Consider the following 14,180-nt stretch of genomic DNA (forward strand, 5'->3'; position numbering starts at 1 on the left):
TAATATTTTAAATGTCATAAAATCTGATTCCAAAATTAAATAATAATAACTGACGTCTCTTTCGGTATTAATGGCTTAAATTAAAAAAAAATGTGATAATAATGGAAACTTTGCTTCTGAAGCTAAATATACTAAATTATGGATTGTATTATTGTCAAAAATTTAACAAGACTCCTATAAATAAGTATTATTAATTATATTGGTTGTTTTTAAAATTGTTAAAATATACAAATTTTGTATTGTTTGTATGAATATAATTGATATTTTGTTTATTTACACTTAAATTCAGATTATTAAATTGATAATGCTTAAAAAACATATTTTTATTTATCAAAATTTAAATTAATCTTTTATAGGCACTATTTTTGTCTAAATTTTAATACGGGAGATCAATATTATTCATTTATATCCCTTGCAATATGGCTAATAAACAGTTTAAATCCCCCAGAGCCTATAAAAATGCCCGAAGAATCAGATGATCCCAATATCATTGTATCCAAAATTGTCAAATTTTTATCTAATCATGATACTGGCTTGGAGTTTTCAATAAATAAATTGAAAAAGGGTTATGGAGACCAAGTAATAAATAATTAATTTTATAATACTTCATATTAAGCCTTACATTATAATACATTATTAATAGGTCATAAATTTACTAAACTATTTAGCAGACTTAAATATACAAAATCAAAAGGTATTATCTAAATACTTAAAACAAAGCAAAACCCAAAACATTGAAAATAAAAATGATGATATTATTATTAAAGATGAAAGGCCTAATTCAGAAATGGATTCTTCCAACAGTTCATCATCATATAATTCAGTAAACAAAATTTGAATATCTTATTTACCCTAAATTTAATAATTTATAATTTGGCACTTATGTGGGTTTTGTTAAACTAGTTACTCACATAAACTACAAATTTGTATCAAATTAAAATGTATACAATTTTTTAATCTGGTGATTTTGTTCAAGTGATTATAAAATATTAAGTAAATCCCCACAAGAGTTTAAAAAATTATCTGCTAGCTTTAGACTGTGGATTTTTATTATTTATAATATTGAATTATTATATTTTTTGGATGTTATCAATGGCTTACTTCTATTACCTAATTTTTAAGATTGACAATAAATGAATAGATAATCAGTAAAAACTAGACAATTAATTGATGTATAAGGTTAGACAAGAATTAACAAGACTTATTGTGAAAATTGATATTTATTATATTTATTCTTTTATATTTTAATATTTCTCTTAAATATTATATTATTCCTCTGAATATTAAATACACAATTACAAAAATATTTTCATTAACATTTCTTCGATGTAATCCAAAAAAAGATGCAAATATATTTATATTTATTATTTATTTTTTATAAACCATAGAAAATATATACAAATTTTACCCCTCAATGAGATGTGTAATGTATTAACTTTAAATAAATTGTATTTATTTTTTGTATACAATTATATAATAAATATGATTGATTATCGAAAATATACTTTCGATGAATATATAAACATAATATTGTTAAAGTTAAAAGCTATCTTTTTTGATCTTTTCATTTTGTTAAAATAAAATTATATTTCCTCTTGTTCATTTTGTTGGTATTCGCAACCCTGACCAATACAATTATCTTTGGAAAAAACTGCTTTGGCTGATACATTCATTCCCCCATGAGTTGGCATCGAAAACCTCTGCCGATTTATTGGAAGAAATAAAAAATCACAATTTTAATAAAATTATTAGCCTCCTCCTACCTTATTCTATATTCATAAATTAAAAAATTTTCTTTTTATTAAAAGTCTTCAGAAGATGATGGCAGTCAATCAAAGGCCCATAGAAATATTCCCGATAAAAACAATTCAGATGAATGGCGATCCGAATACCAGGACGCTTTACCGCGATTGCTAATTATGAAAGAAAAAATTGACGCCATGGTTATACATTTGAAATTTTTTAATTTGAATACTTTAAGAAAATAGTTGTTTGTTGTTTTTTTAGGTTTCGATTCAATGACATATAACAATACCTAGACTGACGAATGCGTTCATTAAAAGTGCACACCAACGAAAACAGCTGTGGACGCCATTTTGGATACCCGTATCATTATTAAAAAATTTTAAACGAGAGGCCGATTTATTCCAAAGTCTGGCGCCAAGTTTTCGAGATAATGAGGAGGAAGCATCAATTTAATAAGTTTTTACATGAGAATAATTACCACATATGGGATTACCAAAATGGCGGCTCCAGCTGATTTGCATTTCAACGACGCTGTCAAGTGCATTTATGAATGTACCAATCAGTCTAGGTATTATTATATGTCATTGGTTCGAATAACCCTTCGCTGAGAAGTTCTGATTTATACCTCTTTTTCGGATTCAAATAAGATTTCGAGTATTGCTTGGCTCTGGGCTTGGTTGCCTTTTTATTTAAAAAATCCGTTTAATGCTCAATTTTTTATTATATTTTATTATTTTTAATCAATTTAAAATAATCAAAAAATGGTAGGAAAAGGAGGGGGGGAGTTGGGTTAACCTAAATGATAATGGTGTTATCGATTCATAAAACCCGACCTTCATACGATTTTAACGAAGTTATCGCGTCGTAACCGCATCGTAACAGCTGATCACACTTATATATCGATTAATTTTAATTTTACGAAATTAAAACAGTTCCTGTTAGCGCGTTATAATTCGACGCACCTCGAGTATTACCGCACTCAGTTTCGTTTTTTATAATATAAAATTTCTATATTGAATAACCCGTAAATGTCTAAACGACATAAACCCAATCGCGAACCCGTCACATGTTCAGATATAAAAAGGGGGTTAACTTTACTTAACGCTAATTTTTTGGAATGTAGATTATTGATTTGGTACAAATAATTTTTCCGGCATCCTATATTTTGATCTCGAGATGGGATGGAATCCTGCTTTCCATGCACATCCTTAGCTAATACAGTTAAAGATTGGATCCCTTGACATGAATACACTATATGTAGTCTCTTGATATCGAAGAAAAAACTTGAAATTCTTAATGATTGACATAATCGATGATCCAATCGGATTGTATCGTCGAATTTTTCAACTAAATTTTATATAAATGAATATTAATTTATGTATTAACTCTATAATTAAAAAAAAATATGAAGGATGATCAAAATAGGTTGAAGCAAATGGAGTCCCTATTCTCCAACATGGCCCAGGTTTTTGTAAACGTGGAAGATTCCCTCAACAATATGTTGTCGAAGCACGCCTCTGCTCTGAGTTCCTTGAGGGAGAAAGAAAAGTTTGTTTTAGCCAACTAATTATATTTATCGATATTAAAGTAGCGGCCCAGCGTTCAAGCCCTTGGCCCGATTTTTTTTTTAAAAAAAGAAGAATATTAAAGCCCGGCCCAGCTAAACCCGAAATTATTTTTTTTTAATTTGAAAATAGATCCGGTCCGAAGCCCGCTCGCCTCGGGTGCGGGTCGGACGGGATTGGCGGTTCCTCTAATAAATTGGCACCCTTCGCTCATTAACGAAATAAAGGATACCTTGTAAAAAAGGTACGATTTTAAACTTAAAGTGGTGAAATCAAAAATGCTTTAATACTATACGTAAGCCTAGACCAGGATTTTGCTTGGATGGGAAAGGGGGGGGTGGGTGTTATTGGGTAGGTTTTTTTCTCCCCGTAAATTTTATTATCCACTTATTGTAGGCCTTTGGCTATGTTAGATATAAAAACAACAATCTTAAAATATCGTAAATAAATATATGAGACTAACCTTTAAAGAGGTAAATTTGGCTTGAATTATAAAATACCTATATTAACCTTTTCATTTCAAATTTAAAAACATTTATTGTAGATAGAACTATCATAATAAAATATTAGAAATAAAATGAATACAGTGTATTTTGCAATTTTGTACTGGAATTATTTAAAAAAAAACTAATGTTATAATTAAATTTACAGTGATTCAGGGTTGTGCATTTGACCGTCAAATGTGGTCAAATTCAAATTTTGAATATAATAGTAAAATGAATCTATAATATTAATTTTTTAAATTCATTGTCATTCAATAACTAACGTGTAGCTATCTGTATCAGAGTCTTGTTCTGATTCTTATTCAATATTATCATTTTCTTTAATATTTTTTAATCAATTTTCCTGATGTCTTAGATCTTCAATCGATTTCTATTTTCATGAGAATATTAACCCAAATCGACCTATTTCTTTCTAAAGAAGAAGTAGAACTAGGAATTGTTAGTCCTTTAATGGGCAGGGTAAACAAAGTTTATTCTATTAACTTGAGGTCGGAATTGATTGTTTCTGGAAATTACTACTTTCCATATAATTTGCTATATTAAACTTGCTGTTTTTGCTTCTGAAATTAATTATATCACTTAAAATATTTTCGTCATCACTACCTTGTAAAATAGCTAATTTTTGAATTATAACACATACTTCATTAATTTCACTACTAGTGAGTTCTCCTCTTGATATTGTGGACCCGAAAAATAAGCAAACATTGTGATCACAAGTATTTACATCTTTTTTTTCCCTTTTTAAACATATTTATAATTTATTTTTCCTTTAAATTTTTTTAGAGTATTTGACCGTTTTTGACAGGTCAAATAACTCCTCCAGTCAATTGACCGACTTGTGCTTTACTTACGTTTTATTAACCTTATAGATGTCAAGGCAAATTGTGTTATAATATCATCAATCCTAAATTATTTTAAAAAAACGTCAATTTCGCTGGAATATCGACTTCGACAGTTTGAATTTTCTAAGAAAGAGTAGTCCGAAATTTTATACCACATTCGGGTCTGGTTTATTTTTTATTTTATTTTTTAAACTTAACTCATATAGCTCTTTCGGGCTGAAACAGGAAGTAGCTAGGAAGGGGATTAATTTAATATTTATTAATATTTAATATAATAAATTTAAAAATTAGGAATAAGAATTTGATTTGATTTTAAAAAAAGTCGGTAATGGTAATATATATAAATAAAACAAATATTTTTAGCCATTTTTTTTGTTGTTTTGGATCAAAATTTTGTTGTTTATATTTTATTCGTGGATCATTTTGAGATATACCTCTAAAATATATATCAATAAATTTACTTTTCATCAATGTATAACGCGCCATTCTTTTTTTTAAAAAACTTTCCAGGGATCTTCGCTATAAATGATAAGCTCGAGAATTCCGAATATGGAATAGCGAAAATCATTTATATTCGTGAACCATATGTTTGGGCGCCCAATTTTATAAGTACTTCTATTCCATCCTTATCCATAATTCCAGTGGGGAGTAAAAAAAAAATAGATATTTGCGATTAAAAAAATTGATCATTTAAAGTGGCTAATTGTTGCTATCTAGTGCAGGGAAAAATATTTCCTATCTATAATTGGTAATACAAATCAGTTATAACATTATTCTTTTTCAAAAAAAAAATAAACTATTAGATATGGAATTTATAATTTAAAATTAAATATTCTCACCTATTAGCTATATTTTTATAATTATTTATAGAAATAAGTTACTACTATTACCCTTCTTAGTCGTTGTAATTAATTTTTTGTGTGTGTTGTATTAATTTTGGTTTACCATAGCCAAATCATTACCAACTGACCTCACTTCAATGCAAGCCCCCATGTGCGCATTTCAATATTTCTTTTAAAAATAAGACTTAATATGAAATTTTCATCCTTAGTTCTTGCTAATAATCCATCGGCAATGGAAGAGGTGCTTGGGGTCATTGGAATCTTTTAAATTTATCTTATGATGCTATAATATGCTCATAAACGTCTAAAAAAAATTTTCTACAGCTTTTGTAAGATGATGACCGATTTCTGAATAATAGATTAAGAGATTTCTTTGACTTTCTCATTTTGATATTTAACAAACACCCCCCTCTTGACATCTAACTCCATTCATAAAATTATATAACTCATCCCATATTCCCATTGCCTTTTTTTCATTTCGATTCTGCATCCACAAACATGAGCAACTACTAAATTTAGCCTATGTGCATGGCACCAAGTATAGATGGCTTTGGAGCTTCTATCAATATTGAATTCTTGCATTCCTCTGTATACTCCTCTCATATTCCCTGCACCATCCATACTTTGCCCAATCAAATAATCAAGAGGAAGACCAAGATCTTTAAACGCTAGAAAAAAAAACATGTTTCTTTATATTTTCCCCATTGGTTTCTGATGTCGTAAAAATATGTACAATCCTTTCTACAGGAGAGGGGCTCTAATTGAATGAAGTTAATTTTATCTTCCTCATGAAATTAGTGGCGTAAAGGTTCCAGCTAATTGCGGATAAAAAAATCAGATATAATTCCAAGACCTTATATTAATTTGTTGTCATATCACGTGAGAAAAATAACTGAAATTAAGATAATTATTCAAACTATTAATGAGAATGGCATCATAGGAACATACGATGTGTCCAAAAAAGAATGCATAGCTCTGCTTGTACGGTATATAGAAGATGATCTGCATCCACTTCCTGTAGAAAGGATCGTACATGTTTTTACGACATCTGAAACCACTTGGGAAGATTATAAAGAAACATGTTTTTTTTTCTAAATTTAAAAGATCTTGGTATTCCCTCTTGATTATTTGGTTGGGCAAAGTATGGATGGGGCAGGGTATATGAGAGGAGTATACGAAGTAATGCGGGCTTTAATAGTGAAGGAGGCTCCAAAAGCCATCTATATTTGGTGCCACGCACTAGGCTAAATTTAGTAGTTGCTCATGTTTGTGGATGCTGAATCGAAATGAAAAAAGGCGATGGGAATATTCAACGAGTTATACAATTTTATGAATGGAGTCAGATGTCAAGGGGGATGTTTGCTAAATATCAAATGAGAAAGTCTAAGAAATTTCTTAAAAGAATATAAAAAAAACACAAGGTAAATTATAATATTTTTAATGAAACAGAATTTGGTCATCATCTTACAAAGCTGTATAAATTTTTTTAGATGTTTATGAACATATTATAGCATCGTTAAATGAATTTAAAAGATTCTAATGACCCCTAAGCACATGGATCGTTAGCAAGAATTAAGGATAAAAATTTGATATTGAAATGCTCGCATCAGGCTGTTATATTCGAGTACTTTGTACTTTAATTTGCATAAAGAATTATTTTGGATTTAGTATGATAACGCGTGATAAAGTTATATTCGAGTACTTTGTACTTTAATTTGCATAAAGAATTCTTTTGGATTTAGTATGATAACGCGTGATAAAGTTATATTCGTAAACTTTGTACTTTAATTTGCATAAAGAGTTCTTTTGGATTTAGTATGATAACGCGTGATAAAGTTATATTCGTAAACTTTGTACCTTAATTTGCATAAAGAATTCTTTTGGATTTAGTATGATAACGCGTGATAAAGTTATATTCGTAAACTTTGTACCTTAATTTGCATAAAGAATTCTTTTGGATTTATTATTATAACGGGCGATAAAAATATTATATTTGAATAGTTATGAATATTAGTGATAAGGAAGATTGAAAAGAGTATAAAGGGGCCAATTTTTACCATACTAGCCGATCTTTCATAATTATGATTTTACGAACTTAATTTTTTTTAATCTTTAATTTTTTAATTTTAATTTATTTTAATTTATTTTGATTATGTTTTTATCTTATTATTTGATAAAGATTTAGTATTATTTTAGTTCTAACTTTCCTTTATTTGACTACGGTTCTAATCTCCCAATCCTTCTAAATCCTCAAAATGTTACACAGGCTTGTATTGAAATGCTTGCAATGGGTAATGATTAGCTATGGTTAACCAAAGTTAATACAAATACACAAAAAAATAGGTTACAAAGACTAATAGGTTTAATATTAGTCACTTATTTTTATAAATAATTCTAAAATGTAGCTTACTGGGTAACAATATTTTATTGAAATTATATATCCCATATCTAATAGTATTTTTGAAAAAGAATAATGCTATAACTGATTTGAAATCGAAATACAAATTGGATCTTACAGAATTGAATAAATATGTTGATACAAAAAAAAAACTTTTAAATTATTATTTGGCTTTATTGATATAAAATGGAAATATTTTTCCCTGTGTTAGATGGCAATAATTGGCCACTTTAAACGATAGATTTTTAATTACATTGTTTTAAAAAAAAATATCACAAATATCTATTTTTTTTTACTCCCAGCTGGAATTATGGGTAAGTGACAAATATCCGAAATTTGTAATAACTTATCAAATTGGATGCCCAAAATATGGTTTTCATGAAATATGATGATCTTCGCTCTTTATTTGTGGAGTTCTCGAGCTTATCATTTATTGCGAAGATCCCTGGAAAGTTTTAAAAAGAATGACGCGTTATTATACATTGACGAAAGTTAATTTATCGATATTTTATTTTATAATTGTAAATAGTGATATGGCATCGGGCCTAATTTTTCAAGCCCGACCCGGTCCGAAACCGGAATTTTTTAAAATAGATTTGCCGGCCCGAATTTATTTGAATTTAGAAATTAATTTTTATAATTACTCAAAATAAAAGTCATATGTTATTTGGCGTTATAAAAAAATTTAATATAAAATTGATAAATTTCGATCCCGGCTCAAAGCCCGTTCGGGCCGGATACGGGTCGGACCTAACTTTGCAGATGTCTAATTGTAATAGAATTAACGGTTATCGCAAAACGATACAAAACAAACCCACCCAAGACAAAATATCAACCATTACCGACTCCTTTTAGAATCAACTAAATTCTTATTTTCTAATTTAAAAAATTCGTTATAATAAATATTTATTTATTAACCCCGTTCCTAACTACCTCCTGTTTCAGCCCGAAAGAGCTTACGAATAAAGTTAAAAAAATAAATAAACCCAGACTCCAATGCGGAATAAAATTTCGCGCCCTTTTTCTAGAAAAATTTAATGTTACGATTATTCCGGCGAAATCGATGTTTATATATAAAAAATTTACGATTGGATGATATTATAACACCATTTGCCTTGACATCTATATAAGGTTATCCAAAACAATTTTACGTTTTTGATGATTCCGGTGCAAAATATAACTTTAATTCATTTTATTTCTCATATTTTATATAATGGTTCTATCTACAAATTATTTTACCGGCCCGCGCGCCCATTTATCTAGAAATTTTGCCTCGCCTGCAACGCCCTCAAATAAAGATTCGAAGCGCATATAGCAGAGTTGTTAAAAGATACTTTTTAAATGGATCTAGATACAGATACAAAGTCTTAAATAATATCTAGATACAGATTATTTAATCAAAAATCTATCTAGATAGAGATACCACATTTTTATATCTAGATACATGATCTAGATACTTGTATCTAGATCCTTTAACAACTCTGGTATATAGTAAAGAGGATTAATTATTTTTTTTAAATATATATTTTTTTTAATCTTCCTTTTAAAATACAGCCTCACAAAAAAAATAAATAAAAAAAATAGGAACCTCAACGACTTAGTCGACGCTAAATATCCAGATTTTAAAGATAGCCACCGGAATTTGATCTTCATCAAAGACGAGATTCTGATCGAGATGACGGATATCGAGGAGAAGACCAAGCTCTTGGACAAAGTTTTCTCTCTTTTTTATTATAATTAACAGAGTTGTTAAAAGATACTTTTTAAATGGATCTAGATACAGATACATCATCTAAAATAATATCTAGATACCGATATCTCAATCAAAAATCTATCTAGATACAGATACCACATTTTTATATCTAGATACAGGATCTAGATACTTGTATCTAGATCCTTTAACAACTCTGATAATTAATAAGGGGAGGTAAAATTTTTTGGAATAGAATGAGATGTATTCCTTTAAGAATCATAATTTTTTTCCGATCGCCATATTTAAGTTCCCTTTTCTTATTTTATCTTTTAAATAAAGAAACGCTGTTCATTCAGGGGTTTTTTTGAAATCTCAAAAAAAAGTCAATGATCAATATGGGATAGGGGGGGGGGGTTAAAGACTTACTTAGGAATTTGCTCGCATGAGCCATTGAGGGATTATAATTTTGATACAAGCGAAAGTATCGAAATATGTGTGTTCTGTATATCATCACGTATTGTTGAAACTTAGTATTTCTCCTTCTAAGATGAATGCTTTTAAATGATTGAAAAACGATTTCCGCCCTTTCTCGTGTCGTGATTCGGAACATTAAGCGTAAGATTAATAAATGATACGAGAATTTTGAGATGTTATAGATGATTTAGGTTAAAATTGCTTTTCGCCATTAAAATGTTATTTTTCGCGCCTCATTTTTTGCGAATTCATTTTATTTTAAGCGGCATTTTTTAAATTCGAATAAAAATTTATTTTAGATTTTATTCGAACTTTATTATCCTCCTTATTCCTATATAATAGGCTAATTTGAGCACTTGATGATTCGTACAATTCCTCGCCAATATCAGAATTGACAAAAGAAATAAAACTTATAAAGAAAAATACTTTTTAAAAGTTTAACTCTTTGTTCTACCACAAGGTTGCCATGTCCCCCCCCCTCATCAGCGGGAGACTCCCACAATTTTTTAATTTCTCCCGCACAATTTTTTTTTATAGCATTTTAACGTTTTTGTAATATATAAATAATAATTTTGAGAGACAGTAATTGATTATTTTTACATTTTTAAGATAAATTTAGAATATTTTATTCGGAAAAACATGTCTAGTTTTTAAATTTCCTTCTTATCCTGTTTTTATTTTTTAGCCAATAATAAAATCAACATCATTTTATTTTATTTCATTTTTATTTTATCATTTTTAGTATGTTTGGTGCATAACATTACAGGGCTTGGCGCTTAATTATCACGTTCAGGTTAAATTAAGTACATAATAAAATAATATTTATTTCAAAAATGATACTGATAATTATTTTATTTATAAATAGTGTAATCACATTTATTATTATCATAATATAACCAGTTATTTAAAACAGCTGTGAATATCTCGGAATTACGAAGAAACAATCTTCAATTAATTCCTATTTCAAGTTCAGTAAATATAGAGCAACATCGCCGCCTCTAAACCAACTACTAGTACCACTAACTACATTTAGAAATTTCCTGAAACGGATTCTGCTCCATAGTTAGTAGAAATTTTCTATTTATCATGTTTTATTTAGATGAGGAAATAATTTTTTTTTACATTATAAACCTTTCAATATACTCCGGTGAAAAAAGAAATAACGCTTAGTACTCGGGTGGGGTTTAATAGACTCACCAATTTCTAATGTTTATATATATGTCCAGTTATATTCTTTTATTTTGATTTAATATTTCCGATAATAAAATAAAACTAAACCTTAAATCTTGATTAAAAAAATATTTAGTTATATTTTTTATTTCTCAAGCTTAAGATTAAAGATAATCAGGATTATTTATAATTTGTGCCAAAATTTTCTTAAAATTTTGAATATTAAATTAAAAAAATCTATCATATAATCCTGATAATTCATAATATAATGGATCTCTGTTCTTCAATATAAAAATATAGAACATTAAAATATGCTAAATTTGACACGCGAAACAATTTATTACAATAAAACATGGATGTGTTTCTTAACATAAATTTTATTTTACATTATTTGACAAAAATATTTGTTTTTTTATTCTTCTATATCTAGGACACACACTACAACCTTTCTATTGAGAAGGGCTTAATATTCTCATTTTGCTCTTTGCCTAATATATAGTAAATAGTAGATTCTTCCAGAAGTCGCGGCAATCTGAGACATTTTTTTTGTCTTACTTTTAAATATAGGCTAATGAGTTCGGTTGCTAATTTTTTTTTTAAAAAATTACTTCTACCAATAGATATTTTTTTGTGTTTGCTGTATATATAATACGAGAATTAACGGATGTTATGTTAAGAAGTGTGTAAAACTATTGTTAAGGGACCATTGATATGACCCTTTTGAAAATTGAATAATTTTCTGTTCATTTGGTCTTACCATATTTACCCCTACCTTTATAGTTATATTATAAAAATGTTATGATTTTATGTTTGTATAAGTTATTATTATCGACTAATTAAGAAATCACGAATATTCTTAAAACCAAATCAAATAAAATATCAAAAATGTCATAAGATCGCAGGTTTTTATTGAAAATAATTTTTGTATCTAAAATATTTAATTAAAACCTACATGTTTATGTAATAAATTGTTTTGCATGTCAAATTTAACATAATTCAATATTCTATTGAAGAATAAATATTCATCATATTATGAATTATCATGATTATATAACTGGAGATATATATATACATTAGAAATTTTTTTTTATACCGGAGTATTGAAGGGTTAAAATTAAAAAAAAAATATTTTCTCATCTAAATAAAACATGATAATAGAAAATTTATACTTAACTATGGCAGAATCAGTTTCAGGAATTTCTGATGTAAGTGGTAGTAGTACTAGTAATTGGTTAGAGGCTGCAATGTTGCCTGACATTTATTGAACTTGGAATAGGAATTAATTAGAGATTGTTTCTTCATAATTCTGAAATAGTCACAGCTGTGTTAAATAACCGGTTATATTATAATAATATGATTGAACTATAATAAATAAAATAATAATTATCAGTATCATTGAAATAAGTATAATATTATTTTTATTATTGTATTAAATTTAACCTGAACGTGATAATTTAGCGCAAAAATGGCGGGTCACTGGATAGATATTGATCAATGACATATAATAATACCTAGAATGGATGCATTCATTACAAGTGTACATCAATGAAAAATAGCTGGGGACGCCATTTTGATTACCCATATCCTTATTAAAAAAAAATTTAAACGAGAAGGCAAATTTATTCCCATGTCTGAACGCAAACTTTATTGAAAGAATTGCCCCATCATCGAGATTATAAGGAAACAAGTTAATCAATGTAAATAGTAGTTTTTTATAACATGAGAATAATTACTACATATGGGTTTATCAAAATGGCGGCTCCAGCTGATTTGCATTCAACGACGCTTTCAAAGGCATTATTATGAACGCATCGTCAGTCTAAGTATTATATTATACGTCATTGATTAAACCTTAGAATTTAAGTTGAAAAGAAAATTAAAATAATAATGTAATCTAAAATTATTTTCTTAAAAAGTTGACGGCCGATGTCGAAGAAACGAAAAAAGAAATAAGGAAAAAAGTTGACAGCATGTCCGATTCCAAAGGTTTGAACAAGGCCCAAAAATTGATTGGCCGGCTTGAAGCGGATATCGCGGAGATGGACGTGAAGATTAATTTTTCATCCAATATTTTGTCGTTTTGAAAGTCGAGGATTTGTAATATTTGTTATAATATATATATATAAACATGATCTCATTTTGAATTTATTTGTAACGTAAACAAATTACGAACGTCACCTTATTTATTTATTAAAACCATAATTTATATTTAATGTAAATTTTGTTATATATATATATATATGTTTCGTAAATATTTGTATAATGTGCGATTTTTGGAATATTTATTAAATAATCGAATAGAAATTTAAAGAAATCAGCTGTTTGTAACGGCAATTTCCTCTAGTTTGGACACCGTAACCAGCAGATACAGCCCTATTTATTAAAAAAAATCTATCAGGCTATATATAATTTTAATAAATATTTTTTAGTCGAAAAATAGTATATGAGCGACTTCGACGTTCAAAAAAATTCGTTTTTTTTCCGCATTCGAATTCTTCGCGATTCATGTATACCTCGTGGGGTTCGATAGTGAATACCTTTTTTTTATTCCGTTCTTAAAGCAAATTTTCTAAACATGAGATTGTGCAAAATTAATAAATGGATTAATTAACAGCTGGTTATAAAAAATTTAATGAAGCAAATTTGTGAATTAAAAAATAAATTACATCTAAGTGAAATAAATGATTTTTTCTAATTCACGATCTTACTATTTTTGCTATCTTTTATACATATTTAATTTAATGAAGAATCTGAAATCTAATATGCCTTAAGAATGAAGTTTGGCCAAATTTTTCACACACTAATTCTGTAGTTTAAGCCAAATATGTATAATGCTTAACTAAAATAAATGTAGGTTAGTGCTACAGCATATATTATTTTCTTTATTAGTATTTTGTAATCACGTATAACTTGGTTAAAGTTGGATATCTGTTATGGTATAAATAAT

General features: G+C 27.9%; 1 protein-coding gene across 1 annotated transcript; it reads left to right on the forward strand.

Annotated features, from left to right (window-relative positions):
• The first annotated feature begins 49 nt into the window (after positions 1 to 49).
• On the forward strand, positions 50 to 13,761 carry LOC135929720 (intraflagellar transport protein che-13-like). Its single transcript, XM_065466424.1, has 7 exons — positions 50 to 184; positions 357 to 579; positions 644 to 823; positions 1,809 to 1,943; positions 3,158 to 3,294; positions 9,481 to 9,610; positions 13,150 to 13,761. The coding sequence occupies exons 1-7, from the start codon at positions 102 to 104 to the stop codon at positions 13,315 to 13,317; spliced, it is 1,056 nt and encodes a 351-aa protein (XP_065322496.1). The 5' UTR covers positions 50 to 101; the 3' UTR covers positions 13,318 to 13,761.
• Positions 13,762 to 14,180: the final 419 nt, after the last annotated feature.

Source organism: Gordionus sp. m RMFG-2023, chromosome 5 (assembly GCF_954871325.1).
Source record: "Gordionus sp. m RMFG-2023 chromosome 5, tfGorSpeb1-WG-v2, whole genome shotgun sequence".
In the NCBI taxonomy this organism is placed as follows: Eukaryota; Metazoa; Nematomorpha; class Gordioida; order Chordodea; family Parachordodidae; genus Gordionus; species Gordionus sp. m RMFG-2023.